Source organism: Nannobrachium achirus (genome assembly GCF_963921795.1).
Source record: "Nannobrachium achirus genome assembly, chromosome: 7".
Classification (NCBI taxonomy): Eukaryota; Metazoa; Chordata; class Actinopteri; order Myctophiformes; family Myctophidae; genus Nannobrachium; species Nannobrachium achirus.
The window spans coordinates 42592545-42611730 of NC_137816.1; the positions used below are offsets into that span (position 1 = coordinate 42592545).

The 19186-nt window shown below is 43.5% G+C and overlaps 1 protein-coding gene across 1 annotated transcript in view; it reads left to right on the forward strand.

Moving 5' to 3' along the window:
* Nucleotides 1–365: 365 nt before the first annotated feature.
* Nucleotides 366–19186, forward strand: part of LOC308288035 (MAM domain-containing glycosylphosphatidylinositol anchor protein 1-like) — a gene marked incomplete at both ends in the record, with an annotated part of 257477 nt that continues 238656 nt past the window's right edge. Inside the window, 1 exon segment of the mRNA XM_080729379.1 lies at nt 366–432. Coding sequence (XP_080585505.1) covers nt 366–432 — 67 coding nt within the window.

Sequence of the window (19186 nt, forward strand, 5' to 3'; positions counted from 1 at the left end):
GGCTCTCTGTCTCTGGCTTTTTACAACCAAACAGTGGCTCAGTATCCTCTATACACCAATTACTTCTCGACAATCCTGTCAAGCTCCAATCCACAGGACTGCATGGTTGTAAACGCAAATAATCCACATATATATTTCATATACAGGTCTACTGTATGGATGTGGATTAATGTGTGTGTGTGTGTGTGTGTGTGTGTGTGTGTGTGTGTGTGTGTGTGTGTGTGTGTGTGTGTGTGTGGGTGTGTGTGGGTGCGTGTGCGTGTGCGTGTGTGTGTGCGTGTGTGTGTGTGTGTGTGTGAGAACAACGTTTTTATTTCCTGTGTGTGGGTCTCTTTCTCCAGGTTATGACAGAACGGAGTTGAAACATGGAACTTTCATGGATTTTGTTATTTTCTATCATCCATCGTTATGCTCGGGGTCAAGGAGTTTACGGTAAGTGTGACAACTATGCATATGTCATGAAATGAACAACACCCGAGCCTAATAATAAGGCATATTGAATCATTACGCCTTATTATTAGGCTGATCCAACAAGTAACAACACAATCATGTAGCCCCCCCCCCCCCCACACACACACACACACACACACACACACACACACACACACACACACACACACACACACACACACACTCTCTCTCTCTCTCCCTTCTAATACGAAATAACTGGATTTGGCATAGTTCATGTTAATTTTTAATCCAATTTGAAATGTTTGATTAGTTAGTAGGATTCTCTAGCTTCAGACACAACATTCACAATCAACGTAGAATAGAAATGTATGTAAATCTTATATAGCAGTCTAAATACTAGCCTAATACGCAATGTAATAACGTTCAGTCTATATAACGGATTGTCTGATTGCTTTGGTAGACATAGGTGGGTGAGTATTTATACAGACTGTATAGCTCACTGTTCCACTCAATATTGAGTTCACATCATTGAGTGGATATTGCTGTTGTAAGAGCAAACAGTTGTAGAGGGGATAATATGGGAGTAGGTATTGCATGTTTGGTGCATTGCATGTACGTAGGTGTTGAATGTCAGCAGTGGTGTTAAAGTCCACTGATGCAGTCTGCTAGAACAGTGGTTCTCAATCTTTTCAGGCCGCGACCCCCAAAATAATCATATTTTAACTGGGGACCCCCCCATCCTACAAGCACCAAGAGTTGAGGCATTACATTTTGTATAACATGGTTCGATTGTGAAAATAGCAGATCTACATGCGAGGCGTTGTGAGCATGTAGATCGGCTATTTTCACAATTTCTGCCTCTAATATTTCACAATTTGGCCAATGTTTAATTTGTCATTTTAGAGGTATTAAAAAGTGCTTAAATTGTCACTTTAGAAATGTGCAGATACCCTCAATATGCTTAAACTGTATGTTGGTTTGTTTACTGTTGAGAAAACAATGTTGCACCTTAAGTTAATCATCTGGGGAACCCCCCAAATAATTTGTGGACCAACAGGTTGAGAACCACTGTGATAGAACACTGGTACTCCAAATTCACACATTAACCCCCATTTGAAAAAAGGGACCCCCATAAAAGAAGATTTTTGCGTCCATAGCAGTGATTCTCAGCCATTTTAATTAAAGGAACCCCATTTTGATATGCATTAGACCACAGAACCTCATTTCATAGTTACCATTTTGATCTCTGGGACCGCAACCTACACTGCAGTATCAATTTACAAGTTCACGATGCTCACATCGCAAAGCATTGTGAGCTTGTAAGATGCGCTGTTTTCAAAAGATTTTGAATAGCTGTTTTCAAAAGATTCAAAATCTTTTGAAAACATTTGAGTACTTTTGCTTTTTGTACTTTAAGTATATTATACGTTTGGACTTTTAGTAACATTTTTAGTGCAGGCCTTTCTGGCAATATTGTGGTATTGCCATACTTTTACTTGAAGCTGTGATGGAAGGCAAAAACAATTGGTAAATGAGGCTATCTGTTTGGCTAATATTATTGATGACGTCATGGCGTGCCTCTACTGTACTCACTGTACTCTACTGTCTGTCGCCTGGAGAGAACTGACTGCAGTGAGGATGCGAATTGTGATAACAAAAAGTAAAACTAGCATTTAGAGATGCAAAAATGATAAAGATTCCACAACTTCATAGTATATTTACCGCAACAAAATTACACGTTTTCAACAAACTAGCCATCACAAATTAGTTTGCAGGCTCTCGCTTTTTTCTCCTCCCATGCTCGGGGCATGTTTAGTGGCTGTGTCCTGCTCTCTATAGTCGGTCTAGCAACCGGAGCGTCGGTGGAGCTCTTGACTGTTCTGCATGAGTGACTTCTCCCTACAACACAATGTGTGTGTGTGTGTGTGTGTGTGTGTGTGTGTGTGTGTGTGTGTGTGTGTGTGTGTGTGTGTGTGTGTGTGTGTGTGTGTGGTCGTGTGTGTGGTCGTGTGTGTGTGGTCGTGACAGAAAATAGACGATTTACAAGCTTGTAGATCGTCTATTTTGTGTGCGGTCCCGTACGACAGACCGTCCCTCCGTTTTCAGAGCGTTTGTAGAAAGACCACGTGACCTACTGTAGCATAATGTTAAACTTCGGAGCGTGACATCACAGCTTTAAGTCAAACATTTGAGTACTTCTTCCCCCTTATGACCCTGCTTTAGAAGTGTGTGTCGGTGTGTGCAGATTGCAGAGAGCCTGTATTTGGGTTCATTTTGTTGAGGACATTTCTGGGCGTCAACTTTGGGCAGTAGATGTCCCTGAGCCAGCGAGGAGGGTCCCCAGCTAAATCTGTTGGTGCAGCATCACAGTCATGAGTCATTACCACTTAATCCATATTTTATACGTTGGCTAGTCAAAAATAGCAGATATACAAGCTCACAGCGCGTCACTTCGTGCCACGTTGCGAGCTTGTACATCTGCTATATTTTTAGTATTACGATTTTCACAAACCAAAACCCACGGATCTTCGTTAGCTTTCCAAATGTCTAAACATGACAGAAGTGTAAAATGTGGATAGCTACAACATGCTTCTCCTTCATCTGACAACTTTGGTTCAGTTACTTTCCCCCCGGGCGGTTGGCCAGATATGCATGCTGTCGCTCGCGGCAACGTCAACACACAAACCAATCTATCAGTTTTGATATTTCTGTGTTGATGTCTGAGTACACGTGGCAGCCATCAAAAACACATTCTGTTCAGCTGCTGTAGCGTGTTCGCTGTACAGCGTAATGGACAGTGTATGCACTGTCCTAAGAAGTCACGCAAAGTCTGTCAGTTGATGAAGCCCTATTGGCCCCCGATCTCTACTCTCTGCCTCTCTGTCAAAGAATTGTGGTTGCAAGCTTTCTTGATATCACTTCCTGTAGTAGTATGTTTGTGCCCAGTACTGTCATATACAGCAGTGGTTCTCAAAAATGTTGAAGCCGCGACCCCTAAAATTATCACATTTTAACTGGGGGCCACCCTGACGAGCACTAAGAGTTGAGGCATTACATTTTGTATAACACGGTTCTATTATACACGGTCCCTAATATGAGACAATGTGGCCAATGTTTAATTTGTCATTTTAGAGGTATTAAAAAGTCCTTAAACTGTCACTTTAGAAATGTGCAGATACCCCCTCACTTAAACTCTATGTTGGTTTGTTTACTGTTGAGTGAGAAAACAATGTTGCACATTGCACATTAAGTTAATCATTTGGGGACCCCCCAAAATAATTTGGGGACCCCCCTGGGGGTCCCGACCCGCAGGTTGAGAACCACTGATATACAGTACATAACATTCCCGAAAGCTTTAACTCAACAGATCTGGTCTTAAACTGGTGATCGGACTATAGTACTTTGTGGCACTAACCATGATTCCTCAATGTAGTAAAGTTGGTATACTGCACTGAAAAAAGTAAATTGAAATCATATAAATGAATGAATGAATGAATGAATGAATGAATGAATGAAAATATGAATTTCCAGATCTATGATTTCTAGTTGCCATTGACATGCAAAGCCATAGAGTTAGGCGCTGTCCGGAGTGCTGAAATGAGTATACAGATTGACAGATTGCTTTTGTAATGTAGGTTAGCCTACAGTAGGCCTAAAGCATGGGAAACCCAGCATGCCGATAACAGTCAGATGTAAAGAGTGTATCGTTAGGAGATATGGAGAACGTAGTTTAAGACGAGGAGCAAATAAAAATAAGATGTCATGCAGTATAATAAGTCCCAGATGTTGCTCCAGTTTTGGTCGATTTACTTTTGTTGGCTGCACATATTGTCTCTAATTGTTGGTAAATGGAAACCTGTTAAAAATGTCAAATAGGCATCAAGAATCAGCAGTTCTAATTGTGTACAGACAGCACTGATCAGAGAAGATGTTTAGGCCTATTATTCATTGTGACAGTACGGTACCATGTTGGCTCAGGTGGAGGCAGATAATGATGCACCGTTAAACACAATAGTATTTATTTATTTAAAGGTAGTATGACTGTTACTTCATAATTATTCTCTTTTGAAAAAGGGACATACAGACATCATCGTTCTCGGCCTGTACTGACAATAAGAAGCCACTCCTACCTACTTCTCATTAAGTTAAACACAAAAACTAAAATACAAACAAAAGGCTCTGGCTTGCAGGATTCAATCCTAGTCCCATTGTTTTGGAGAGCATCCTATAACCACTACAGCAGGGGTCGGCAAACTTTTAGACATGAAGTGCAATGTTTTTAGTCAGTGGTCAGTGTGCCATATCGACATTAAGTTTGATTTTGATCAATATGAAAATACTGGGACTGAGTTACTAGGGCCCAAGGTGGAGGGAGGGGTCTTAATTATTTTATACTTTAGCTATTGAAAAATAGCAGATCTACAAGCTCACAGAACTTGTAGATCTGCTATTTTGGAAAAGACATGAAAATGTGTGCAAATCTTTGAATATATGTATTTTTTAATGGAACTAAATATTTTGAGATGGGATCTGTGGTCAAATACATATCATTTTGGGGGTCCTTCACTTGAAAAGGTGTGAGCACCACTGACATAGAAACATAGGTTTTTCAAAAAACCTTAGAAGGATTTGAAATATTCAAAGACTTGCACACATGTTCACGATTTTTCATGAATAGCAGATCTACAAGCTCGCAGCGCTGCACTCAGTGCCACGCTGTGAACTTGTATATCAATAGTTAAAGCACAAAATAATGCGTAATGATGCGTTCCCAGTCTAAATGGGTTAACCCCCTCCCCCTATGAAGAACATTCATGGAGGGCCCGCAGTGAATCCTTGTACCCAGGGCCCAGAATTTGGTGCGACACCCCTGTGGATCACTGTTGTGGTGGTGGAATGATAGCTGCCTCTGCAGTCACTGCAGAAAACTCTCTCACGCTGCCATGGATCTATAAGAACAGTATAGACTCTCTGTTTGATTATTTAGTGGTGCTGCACATCTTTTTGTTCCTGGGAGGGAAAAAAAGAAAAATGCCACTGGTGCTTAGGGCTGTCACGATTATGACATTTTACATGACGATTAATTGTCACTCAGATAATTGCGATTAACAAATTAATTGTGTTTTTGTCGTTGACAATTACATTTCTGTTTGGCTTTTAGGCTTTGAAGTTGCACATGATATGACACATAACCTACAAAGAAATTACTGACATATTTGACAACTTTATACTTAAAAAAGAACATTGATAGTGGAAATAGCCGATCTAAAAGCTCACAACGCTCCGCGATGCGACGCGTAGTGAGCTTGTAGATCTGCTATTTCCACTATTTTTTAATTGAAAAAATATATATGAACATTTTCTCAACATTATGTCAAATAATTGCGATTCGACGATTATGTAATAATTGCGACAGCTCTACTGGTGCTAAAATTATTTGACATTGGAACTGAACAAATGGTTTGCACATCACACATAACAAAGCCAGCAGCCTTAGGACAGATTGGGACGGGATCCAACCAGTCTGGCTCGCTGGCTCACTGTGTGCGGATACGCTCCAAATGGGTTTCCTCACCTCAGAGTCTGTTTAGCGCTCACAGTTGGAGGCAGATTCCATTCACTGTCCACCGGGAGCTCAACTGTATAAGTGTGTTTTGATTGATGTTAGTGTTTTGGACGGCTGTGATGTCCATTTAGAGACTGTGTGTTATCTCAGGGGTGTGTGTGTGTGTGTGCGCGCGTGCATGCGCGCGCGCGTGTGTGTGTGTGTGTGTGTGTGTGTGTGTGTGTGTGGGAGGTCGTGTGTGGCTTGTCTTGTTACAGATGCTCCAGATTGTTGGCTCAGCTGGAAGGAACTTTCAGTTTAACTGTCTGTCTGTGGTGCTGCTGGCAGCTTGGCAGCTAGGGCAGTCACGCCCGTGAAATTGTACTTGACCATTAATTGTGTTTTTCTTTAGCGTTGAACTTCGGAACACCTGAATAAAATTACATTTCTGCTTGTAGGCTTTGTAAACTAAAATTGAACAGGGCAGATATGACAAGTAACGTAAACATACAAAGACATGAATGACATATCATGATATGCTTTCAAACATTTGTTTTTAAATGAGTGGAAATAGCCAATCTACTTGTAGATCGTCTAATTCCGTAGATAACTATAACGCTAATAGTGATTATCTAAATTGCAATCAGTCGATGCTGTAATAATTGTGACAGGTCCACGTTTTAATACTTTATTGTTTGCACACAAAAAAAACACGGGGAGTACAATTCTATACAAGGTCCGCTAAAAGGTTTAAACCCAAGAAAGCACTGTGACTTGTTGGACGACTGGGGTCCTTTGTGCTGTAATTGTTATGCATCAGAACAGAAGTACAATCTTGAGGTATTGGCATATAAAATGTATTAATATCTTTTGAAAATAGATCTACAAGCTCAGCGACGCGTTGTGAGCTTGTAGATCGGCTATTTTCAAACAGACAAAGTTTAATAGGGCTGAAGTGGTTATGTAACTATGTTATAAAATCGAAGTAACTAGCCTATCTAAAGTTTTCAAATAATTGTAGCAGAGTACAAGTACAATATTTTCCTCAGTGATGTAGTGGAGTAGAAGTAAAAGTGAAACAAAAAATACATTTTATATGACAATACTTTTGTACTTTTTATCAAGTAAATTTTAATTAGCAGACTTTTACTTGTAACAGAGTATCTCTACATTGCGGTATTGATACGTTTACTTAAGTAAAAACATAACTTTTCCCACCACTGCTTGCAAACACAATTGACTTGATATTGTCTCACCCAAATGACATTACAAACTAACAACCGTGAAGCTAAAGTAATTGTGTGCTGTCCCCAAGCACACAAATGACATTGATTGAATGTTGATTGGTGATTAAAGATAAGTCAAGTTAAACCGCGTGGCGTTCTCCCACACAGGCTTATCTGTGTGCTCAGGGAAAACAAGTGTCAGCCTCTGTCCTTACAGAAGCAACTCCATGTTTACAATAGCCTGAATATCATTCTGTGCAGCCTAAGGGATTTATCTGTGTGTTTGCAAAGATATGCAACCGGTTCCACAAACGCATAACATTATTGACTCAGTGCTGGCTCACTGGCGTTGCGGCTCACTGGGGCACGTCAGGTCCTCGCTGAACTTGTGCCAGAAAAAAGTTTTTTTTTTTTTTTTTTTTTTTTTTATTACTATTGCTTTGTGATAGAGTTCTCAAATTCTTTCCCAACCCGACCATACCATACCCGACCCGGCGGGCCGGGTAGGGCCTCGGGCCGGCCCAGTTAGGGCCGGGCCTTCATTTTCAGGCCCGTTGAGAACTCTATTTTGCACATACACAGAGGACGTTGAGTGAACTCATATCAAATGCTTTCGCACATGTTTAACGACGTCACAGCTGACTGACCGAAACCTAGAACCTCAACATCTTATTTCTCTGAAGCCAAACCCAGTCCTGCTTATATACAGTAAGTAGCCCAGTTTGACCATAGTTTTGTAATTTTTTCCATTTGTAGACAGAGTGAGAAGGTAATTTTCTCCATTATATACAGTATGTCGTAGCACTGTGTATCTCATCAGTTCCTCTGTAGTGGCGTTTCCATAAAGCCTCTTAATGCGCATAAGCCTTTTGCGCTTAAATGTTTTTATGGAAACACTTCAAAATTTGAATAAACATTCATTATCCGCAAAAACCTTTATCCACTTGGAAGAAGGTGGATTTTGAGGCTTTATCGAATAAACTAAATGCGCATTTGTGAATGGAAACGTGTCAGACAATAAAATCGAATAAATTATGACGTTCTGGGTCCATATCGTCCTCCAACTTAACACTTTCCCCTGCCGCTTAACGTCCATTAGCCCACAAAACAAACCGGTTGTTTGTTACATGAGTGACACGGGCCGTGTGTAAATTCCTCCCGTTTTCACCTGCCGGAGTCAAGCCATCCTTCCTCATCACACGGGCGTGCCAAAAGTGGCCGATCTACAAGCTCACAGCAGCTCGCATCCGCGTCGCGTTGTGAGCTTGCAGATCGGCCACCTTCCAGAGGACGCTGAAACTTGCAGGATGAGTGTCACAGCAGTCAGACATGCAGTGCTCACGTCTCGGTTCGGTCTGAAAAAATCAGCCCGATCAACTCATGCGACCGTCGCTAATTCGAATGACACCCGCAAATGGAAACAGGCTAAATTCTGATAATTTGCTTCCTATTTTCGAATAAGCTCATGGAAACATGGCATACAGAATGAAGCTGTAAAGAGCTGGCGGGGAGGGGTCTCTCTGTTCCTTCCTACACCCCCCCCCCCCCCCCCCACCTCCACCTTCCTGCCTCAGAGCCACCAATAAATTATGGATGCTTATGAGGAAAGGGTGATATTCAGCATCCAAAATAAACTCTGCGGCAGCCATGCAGAGACATGAAAGATTCACAAACAAAAAACTGCCGACGCTTGTCAAAAAGGAGGAGGAGATAAAGTCACCTGGGAGTCCAGCGCCTCTTACCTGGTAAACCTGGAACACAGCCATATGTAATAGACCACTGACCCACAGTATGGTTAATTATCCTAAAATGGAGGCATTTCTTTTTGCCCACTGGCCCATGCACACACAGGCCCACCTGTATAGTCGGCCCACCGGGCATATGCACGGTATGCCAGATGCCCAGTCCACCCCCGCACGCATGCACACGAACACACGCACGCACGCATGCACGCACGCACGCACGCACGCACGCACGCACGCACGCACGCACGCACGCACGCACGCACGCACGCACGCACACACACACACACACACACACACACACACACACACACACACAGTATTTATTCCCCCCATTAGGCTATTATATAGTCCTTTATTATATAGTCCTGTTGAAAGTATGTGAAGTGGCAACATTTGTTGTCCTCGAAGAAACTGGGATTCATCAAATGATTAACTTAATCTGGTCAGGGAGAACCATTTTGGAGGAGCACGTTTTCAGGTTTCCGCCATGGGTTTTTCCGCCAGCCTGATGAGGTGACGTTATATCCACTCTAGACTGGGCGGCTGTAGCTCAGGAGGTAGAGTGGATGGCCAATGCTCCATGGGTCAGCGGTTCAAATCCCAGCTTCTCCTGTCTACATGTCGAAGTGTCCTTGGGCAAGACACTGAACCCCAAGTTGCCTCCGGTGAGCTGGTTGGTGCCTTGCATGGTTTCCACCGCCACCGGTGTATGAATGTGTGTGTGAATGGGTGAATGTAATGCACATTGTAAAGCGCTTTGGATAAAAGCACTATATAAATGCACCATTTACCATTTAGACCAGATCAGAAAACTGCATAAAAGAGTTTGTCCCAGTCTACTGTAAACAGTAGTAATACAGTAAAACATTAAACATTAAAGCTCTAGTAGGCCATGTGCAGGACATTAAGGCAATAATCAAATAGAAGGTTAAAGCATCCGCACACTGGTTTAAAGCTCCAAAACAATTTCGTTAATGGCCTTATAAATGTTGACATTTGCCCGATGAAGACCTATAACGTTCTATTTGATACAGGAAGGTTCCCATGTGCCCTGCTGCAGTCGACCTCTTTTTTCCTCTTCAGAAAGAATAGGAAAAGAATCAATGCAGATAAAACAGAAATTAAGCAGTGTACTTGTGTGTACTTGTGTGCATTAGTAGCACGCACGCACGCACGCACGCACGCACGCACGCACGCACGCACGCACGCACACACCTAACCCCTTTGCCTATTGCTTGCTCAGCTTGTTTCCATGGCACACTTTTTCTTCTTTGATAACCTGATATCTCCTCTCCTCTCCTCTCTCCTCTCCTCTCCTCTCCTCTCCTCTCCTCTCCTCTCCTCTCCTCTCCTCTCCTCTCCTCTCCTCTCCTCTCCTCTCTCTGATTACCCTTCTAAGTGTCTGAGTATCAAACCCTGACAACGTTTCTATTAACCTGCAGGTCAGTGTTAGAGTCATAGGCCTGTGGCTACTGTGATGTGTTGACCACAGTTTACTCTGTAGCCCCCCCTGCCTGGGGCCAGAGGCTAGCCGAACCCCCTCCTGTAAGGCTGGCTTTAACACATTTCCTTCCCTCAAACCCTCTCTGAGCCAGGTGGTGGCCACGGGGTGCTGGGCACACTGACAGGGAGGCGGGCAATGTGGCACGCTGGCACTCACTGAAGGGACATGAGAGATTTCTCTGAGATGAGAAAAGGCTGGGAAATGAGGTTACAGGGAGCATATGCTATGTTTGAACAGGGCAGACACGTGGCTAGCTGAGCCCTTAAGATCTGTGGTCGTGTCGCTTGTCCCTTATTGTTTTACAGAGCTGCAGAATAAAATCACACTGTTTCTCCAAACAAAAGAACAAAAAAATACTGTAGGCCTGTATTATTCCTTTGTCTACCAAATTCAATAGTTGTACTAATTCATTCCTCCCCACACATGTATTTGTTGTTGTACCCTACTGGCTCATCTGCCAATGAGGAGCCCCCTCCGGGAGGACATACAGCCTTCGTCCTACTCCTCCCGCTCAACACTCCCTGCTGACAGAGACAGGTGCCTCCCCTGTAGTGACTAGTGACAAATATCCCCCTCCCAGCCCGGCTTCCAACCCCCAAACAGGCCTTTTGTGTTTGCATAGACCTTTTGACAGAGCGCTGCTGTTCAGCTGCGGTGTCGCTGTGCGAAGCGGTTATGGTGCGAAGCGGTTACCACAGTTATGGTTGGCCTGGCTTGGCCAAGCCAGATGGGCCGCGGTGGGTTCAAGCCCCTAGACTCTGCGGTGGGTTCAAACCCCTAGACTCCACGGTGGGTTCAAACCCCTAGACTCCGCGGTGGGTTCAAGCCCCTAGACTCTGCGGTGGTGGGCAGTTACTGTGTCTCCTGAACGCCCGTATCTCTTTATAAAGGTAGTGGTTCTCTTCAGGTGTTATGTATTTAAAGTCGAAATGAAATCAAAAATATGTTTTTCAAACTTTTAGAGCATATACAGTATGTAGTGACACTACGCATGGCCATACCTAACACTGGATGCCAAAAAAAATTAAAAAATTTAGTATTTGTACTGTATTATAATGAAACAATTAGAGCCCTAAGCCCAGCCCCTAAACAGAAACGTCTTGCGTGATGACAAACATCAAGAAAATGTATAATTCTAGAGGTCAAAATGACTGACAGGTGTCTGTGTCAATCAACGTCATCTACTTCTACTTCAGCGACTCCCCGCGAGCCGATGGATCGCGTGTCTCCCCCCTTCCCCCGCCTCCCCGTTCGTCCTCTCCGCACAGCAGAGCCAGTCTGTTGCGTTGGCTTGCCTCCGGTCCAGCCAATCACAAGCCATCTGACATCTGATGTCCTATGAACACAACATTGTTTTCCGTAGCCGCTGCCTTGTCAGCCTATAGCGCGACGCTGTGATATTGAGCGCCGGTCTCAGCCCGCCCGTCTTTACATATTAATGTCTTCAATGAGTTATGGCTTAGCTACCTTTTGACCGTCAAATCACATTCACCAAAGTGCTCTGTACCTCCTTTCTGGACCATTTCAGGAGGAACTGCGTCACTATAAGGAAGTGGAGTGAGTGGAAAACCTGGTTTCATTTCAGCTTTAAAAAGCCAGGGGGGCATCTACCTATACCTCATGGTCTTTATCTGGTACCTGAGGGCAGTGAGAGCCTCCTACCACTAGAGGCTCTCAGAGGACCCTCCCGGATCAATGGTGAACTTTTTCTAAGTAGCTGTGAAGGCAGTTCACCTCCATCTGTTCTGAAGTCAGACACAGTAGCAAGAGGAACACAAAGAAGGGACGATGAAGCAGAGAGCTTTACATGGTCGGTGGCATCATGACTGATACAGTCGGCCATACGTTAGATGATTTGTGGAAATTCAATCCAGAGACCTTTTCCTGGAAGGAGGTTTAGCCCGAGGGGAGCATTGGATGACTGATGGTTTTGCTGTGGCTTGGTGTGAGATTGTTTCGTCCGCTTTGGAGGACACTCATATAGCACCCTTCTCGCTGTACATCCTAATTCCTACTCTGAAGACAGGGTTGTTAGTTTGTTATTATAAATTATTATGCAAGGTTGCAGTCAGTTAGGGCTGTGACAGTTATTACATAATCGTCTAACCCAATTATTTGACGTAATCGCTATTATTTTTCATAATCGTCATAATCGTTTCCATGTTGAAACATTTTCATGTAAAAAATAGTGGAAATAGCAGATCTACAAGCTCACAATGCGTCGCATCGTGATGCTATTTTTATAAGTTGTCAAATATGTCAGTAATTTAGGTTACATGTCATATCTACCATGTGCATGTGCAACTTCTAAAAGCCTAAAAGCCAAACAGAAATGTAATTGTCAATGACAAAAATACAATTAAATTGTTAATCGCAATTATTTGAGTGACAATTAATCGCCATGTAAAATGTCATAATCGTGACAGCCCTACAGTCAGTGAGGTTCAGAGACAACACATCTCCCACACAACGTCAGGTTGTCAGCAATTTTCAGTGAAGAGGTTGTAAAGGGAAAAAAAGAGCACGAGGTCAAGTTAGTGAGGGTTTATGCACCCTGTTGACAATAGCGCTTGAAGTGTGTGACGGAAGTGCTGCGGTTAACGGAAGTTACGTCATGCGATGCGGGTTTGTTTACATTCCCCAGCGAAAAAAATAAAATAGATTGTAGCTCTTAACTCACTCTGAATAGGTGTAACATTGCTTGAATCAATGTTTTTGTTTGTATATTGTTTATTGCGAGCGTAACCGACGGAGCAGGAGACGTAGACCAGCTTTTTTCGTGCAGGGAATACGTTTGCAGGAACACCGCACTGTGACAAAAATACAGCTTCCGGGAAAATTCAGCCCCCCCCTCTTCACGTCTTCTGCCTTCTATTGTCACCAGGCTTTTCTCTTCGCAGATGAGTAAGCCTGGCTACGCGAGGCTAGGGTTTATGTGGTTAAATGTATGAAATTACACATTAAGATGAATCCGAAATATGAATAGAAAAGGTAATTTGTAAACAAATGATACACAATGATAGTAGTGTAAAACAAGTATATAATGAAGCAATCTATATGAAATCTATGACGAACATCATTTTGCAACATAATTTTATATACAATATACAGTGGGGTTCCCTGCTTCATCTCTCTGTTAGCTAAAGGGTCCCTTTGCCTGAACAATGCTGAAGGCCCCTGCCGTAAAGAAAAGATTTCAAGCTGACATAATGGTTAGACGCACGCACGCACGCACGCACGCACGCACGCACACACGCACACACACACACACACACACACAGTCACACACACACACACACACACACACACACATGCTGGCAGTCAGGCAGACAAACAGACAGACAGTGTCGCTCAAAGTAAGACTGGCAGACATCGCGAAAAGTGTTTGGGAACTTGTAGAGTTGCTGTCAATACAAACTCCTTTAAAGAACTTTTTAACAGCCTTCATTTGCCTGGGAACAGAATTCAAAATTCCAAACCTGTGGCTTTTGGGGTTTTATAAGTTCTGACATTAATGAGTCCATTTGTTAGTTTCACGATCATTCTGTTTAGAAAGGCATATATGGTTCGTTGCTGTCAGGAAGAAACCTCTTATCTCCATATTTCTCCATATTTGTTTTAGTAAATTAACACCCAACTTCATCATACACAGTCAGTGTCACACAAAAGTATTGAAATGAGCAGTTTCGGTAATGAGCACTTTTTAAATAATAATAAAAAAGGAACAACGATTTTGGACATAAAAGGTTTTCACACGACGATCTCTGTGGTCTACTTTCACCAACCGATGGCAGAACAAGGTTCCTGGAACCTTTTTTCGGTAGAACTAAACTTTAGTTCTGGGAACCTATGGGAGGGGCCAGCAGCGCCGCTGGTCTTTTTTGGGACCTTCCCGGTTAGTTCTGGTTGTATGGAAACGTAAGCAGAACTTGGTCCTGGAATTTCACAGGTTCTTGAAAGTTCTTGGTTCTGGAAAGTTCTGGTTCTAGTTCTGGGTCGGCCCTACAGTCGAAATGGGGCTATAGACATCACAAGAGGCTTTTATCCATCTGTAAAGAGTGCCCTCTCCAGACCATGAATGCAGTTTTTACTATGGTGAAAGAAATGCAAATGCCCTCTTTCCATGCCTTACCTGAAGGCAGCATTCTAGAGAATTGCCTGTCCAAACTCTCCTGAAACTCAGCAAAAATAACCGACCTCCAAGCTTGGAGGTCTGCTATTTTTGATATGTTCACCATAAGGCCCTTTTAGAAATTTCAGCCCCTGCCTCTAACATTCTCTCCGTGTCCCTTGTTATTATGCTGGACATCAGATGGGAAGCATGTACAGCTTTAGAGTCAAACAAGAGGATGTTGAACTGGTTCTATAAAACCACTATGATCCTGGCTGTTAAACATTCTCATTGTTGCTAAAGACACTTTTCTTTTTCTTTTCTTTTCTTTTTATCCCACGATTTTGTAACCCATTTTCACCCAGTGCCAATTGCCTATGTAATCCTGGGCTCTGCTCTCCCTCTGCCATGCCTGGGGAGACAACGGACTGACCACATGCTTCCTTCAATGCATGAGGAGTCCAAGTTGCTATTTTCACCTGACAGTGGGGATTTCCCCGGTTTGGATGTAGCGTGTGGAAGGAACACGTTATTCCGACCAGTTCCTTTCCCCTCCATCAGGCGCCCAGGCTGGCCAGGGGGAGGCATTCTAGAGACCAGGATTACTGCATGTTTTTGTGAGGGTATCTAGCCTAGGAGACACAGGGAGAACATGCAAACTCCACACCGAAAGGCCCTATATCGCCAACCCCACCTAGGGTGTGGGCGCTGATGACGCAGAGGAGGGAACACGCCCACAGCGCCCACAGCGTCCCCCGGCGGGAATTGAACCCTGGACCTTCTAGCTGTGAGGCGACAGCGCTAACCACTGCACCACCGTGCCCCCCCCCCCCCCCAATCAAAGTTCAGACAAAACAAACAACAACAAAAAACACAAAAAACAAAACACCCGTAGAACACAGAACAATCATGAAACAAAGAGCACATACATCACATCAACATCCCGATACATAAGCCTCAAGGCCAGCCAAATGACCGTAGAGAGAAATAATTGTCTTCTTTTTCCCAGAGCTCCCAGAGTGTCCTCGACCACAGATTTTTTTGTGTTGCCTTTTTTGGGTTACATGCAGTGGGAACAGAGCATATCACAGCTAATTAGCGCCGTTAATTAACACAGTCAAATGAATCTTTATCACACGCAGAGTTCTCTATTAAAAATACATGTCATTGGGAAAAAGATTTGGAATCTGGAGGGACAAGAAGAGATATCTGCGGCAGGAAAGGTTCTCTTCCTGTGTGTGTGTGTGTGTGTGTGTGTGTGTGTGTGTGTGTGTGTGTGTGTGTGTGTGTGTGTGCGTGTGTGCGTGTGTGTGTGTGTGTGTGTGTGTGTGTGTGTGTGTGTGCGTGTCTGTGAGCGTGCGTGTGTGTGTGTGTGTGTGACTGTGTGCGTGTGTGCGCGTGCTTTCCAGTCTGTTCAAGGTTGCTTTGTTTCTTTATTTTCATCAGAGGTAACGGAGTGCATTTCTATAAGTTGTCAGCATTTCTACAACAGCTTCATCTAGTGTTTTTTTTATGTGGATATACGAAAATGTGGGATCTGAAAAAGACCCAGATTTGTGTAGCTTAGGCCCCCCCCCCCCCCACACACACACACACACATACGCACACACCACCTCAACTAGTGGGTACCGTATAGTGAAGTATATCGTCGCTGTCGGGCAGAAACCTCGTATCTCCAAGTGTGGAGGCGCGGTGCAAGGCATTGTGTGCTTGTAGATCGGCTTTTTTTGAAGATCATCTGTTTTTTTTTAAATTTGAAATCGTTTTTAAAATGACAAAAAAGGGAAGGTTTTGGACACCCGGACAAGGTTTCCGCCCGATCACGACGATATAGTCTAGTATAGGAAAGGGGGGGGCCCACGCGCATAGGGTGGTTTTGTTTTCGCCACCTGTTTTTTCTTAATCCTTAAAGGGTACATTTTAAGATTCTGCCAGGTGCCAAGCTGAAACATCACATTGTTTCCAATTCCATGGGGTTCATTTGTAATGATTTCTTGCACCTACCCATTCACTTACTATACAGGAAAAAGACCCCCCCAAAAAAATCTTCTTTAAGTAGCATGTGAAGGGTCTAACCATAGGGTTTTTTCATGATTCTGAATCCATTGTAAGCATTTGCTTTGCACGAAAAACATTCCTTGGGCTAAAAATTGCCCTGTGAGTGAAAGTGATGAGTCATCACTTTTCACAGTTTTGTGGGGTCCATTTTTAGCCCAAGACATTTCTTTTGTGCAAAACAAATGCTCATTAAAAAATGAACCACTTGGGACGATATTTCAGCCTGTTACCTGGCAGAATCTTAAAATATACCCTTTAAGGATTAAGAAAAAACTGGTGGCGAAAGAAAATCCACCCTATGCGCGAGGACCCCCCTTTCCTACTAGACTAATATGGTCAGTGTATTTGTTGTGGAAGGTGTGGCTGTGTGAGGGGTTAAATCCCCCCCCCCCATTCCCACCCCCTTGCTCCCATGCATTCTTCTCTCCTGTCTCCAGCTACACAAACACCTATTATTTACTGTTTGATTTATTTATGAATTATTTACCGGGATTTATTCATGAATTATTTACCGGGATTTATTTATGAATTATTTACGGTGTGATTTATTTATGAATTAGCTCTTTAGAATTTTTTGCTTACATCCATTTCCCTGTGAGAGAGCTGATTAATCGTGAAGAGGTTCACCACACTGTGCTGCCCGCACGCACGCACACACGCACGCATGCACACACGCAACCACGCACGCACGCACGCACGCACGCACGCACGCACGCACGCACGCACGCACACACACACGCAACCACGCACGGCACGCACGCACGCACGCACAAGAGCACACTCCTCTCTCTGCATATGTGTCTGTGAACAAGCGTGTGTGTGTGTGTGTGTGTGTGTGTGTGTGTGTGTGTGTGTGTGTGTGTGTGTGTGTGTGTGTGTACACACGTGCACATACCGGTACATGTGTGTGTAAAGACCACACACATCTGCTTTGCTTCCGAAGAAAAAGTAGAAATGAGTCAACAATGTCACTTTGTCCGTGTACAGTAAAGTTATTAGAGTTCATTTAAATCTCCTTCCCCACATACCTATCACTTGGTAATAATCTCTGTTCAAGAAAAATGCATGGCAAGTATTTTTCTGCAATGGGCCATGTAACATCACACCCTGTCCACGTTGTGTGGTCTGTGTATAACCTGGATGCATGCAGCTATGGCCGATGAGCAGATGTACTGTACATTCTAAAACGGCTAGTTCCATTCCTTGATTCTGATTGGCTCGTTTCCCTTTAATTGCTGTGGTATATGAAACTATAATCCACACCTTGAATCAGTTTATACCAGTAAGACTCCCTAATCGGGATATAAGCGACCGTCAGGTCGCAGAGTGATTTTAGGCCAAAATGTGTAGGAGCAGTGTCCAAAATTGTGTTTGAAAAAATCTGCCTGACGGTGGCGCTATATGGGACAGATCCATGTTGATGAGATGAGTGTAGACATACTGTGTACCGATTTACGTGATTTTAGGGCAAAATCTGTAGGAGTAGTGTAAAGAAATGTGTTTTAAAAAATCGGCCTGAAGGTGGCGCTAAATGGGATAGATCCATGTTGATGACATGAGTGTAGAGCAAGTGTGTACCGATTTGCGTGATTTTAGGGCAAGATTTGTAGGAGCAGTGTCCAAAAATGTGTTTGAAAAAGTCGGCCTGATGGTGGCGCTATATGGGACAGATCTATGTTGATGACATGAGTGTAGACATACTGTGTAGCGATTTGCGTGATTTTAGGGCCAAATCTGTAGGAGTAGTGTCCAAAAATGTGGTTTAAAAAATCGGCCTGAAGGTGGCGCTATATGGGACAGTTCCATGTTGATGAGATGTGGGTGTAGACATACTGTGTACCGATTTGCGTGATTTTAGGGCAAAAATTGTAGGAGCAGTGTCCAAAAAAGTGTTTTGCAAGAATCGGCCTCATGGTGGCGCTAGAAGAGGGCCATGTGAGAATTGATGGGTGGAGGTTGTGGTTTGGCAGGCAAGGAGTGTGTGTGCAAAATTTGGCATGGATCGGGGCAACGGTTGCAGAGATATAAGCAGGGCAAAAGTGTGACGTGTGACGGACGGACAGACAGCCGGTGGAGGTTTTGATAGTAAGTGCGACCTGACGGTCGCAATCAAACCCAGGTGCGTTATTTCTTTCCACAGTGTTCCACAGCGCACCAATTATCTGCACCTGTGTTGCTGGCAAAAAAGCTGGAAACTACTTTCTTGTAGCTGGGAACTACTTTCTTGCAGACCTTGTAGTGAATTATTAGTGAAATAGAACAGTTTTAATTGGTACATGTCTATGATTTTTTTTTGTTTTTTTTGCCATATTGTAACCGTTTTAGAAAAGCAATAAGCCACGCGAGGCATGTGGTTACTGGTATTTTATAACGGCTGAGAGGGTTGGAGACACCCTCACCACGCCTCTCAGCCCTTATAAAATACCAGGTAACCACATGCATCTCGTGCCTTATTGCTTTAGTATAACACGATATTAATGCTTTGAAGACACGCACAGCGCACGACACCAGCAGCATGTTCATGGGTAATCTTCACAAAGACATCATGAACCACTTTGTACAGACTTTACTCTGTACATTGAAGGC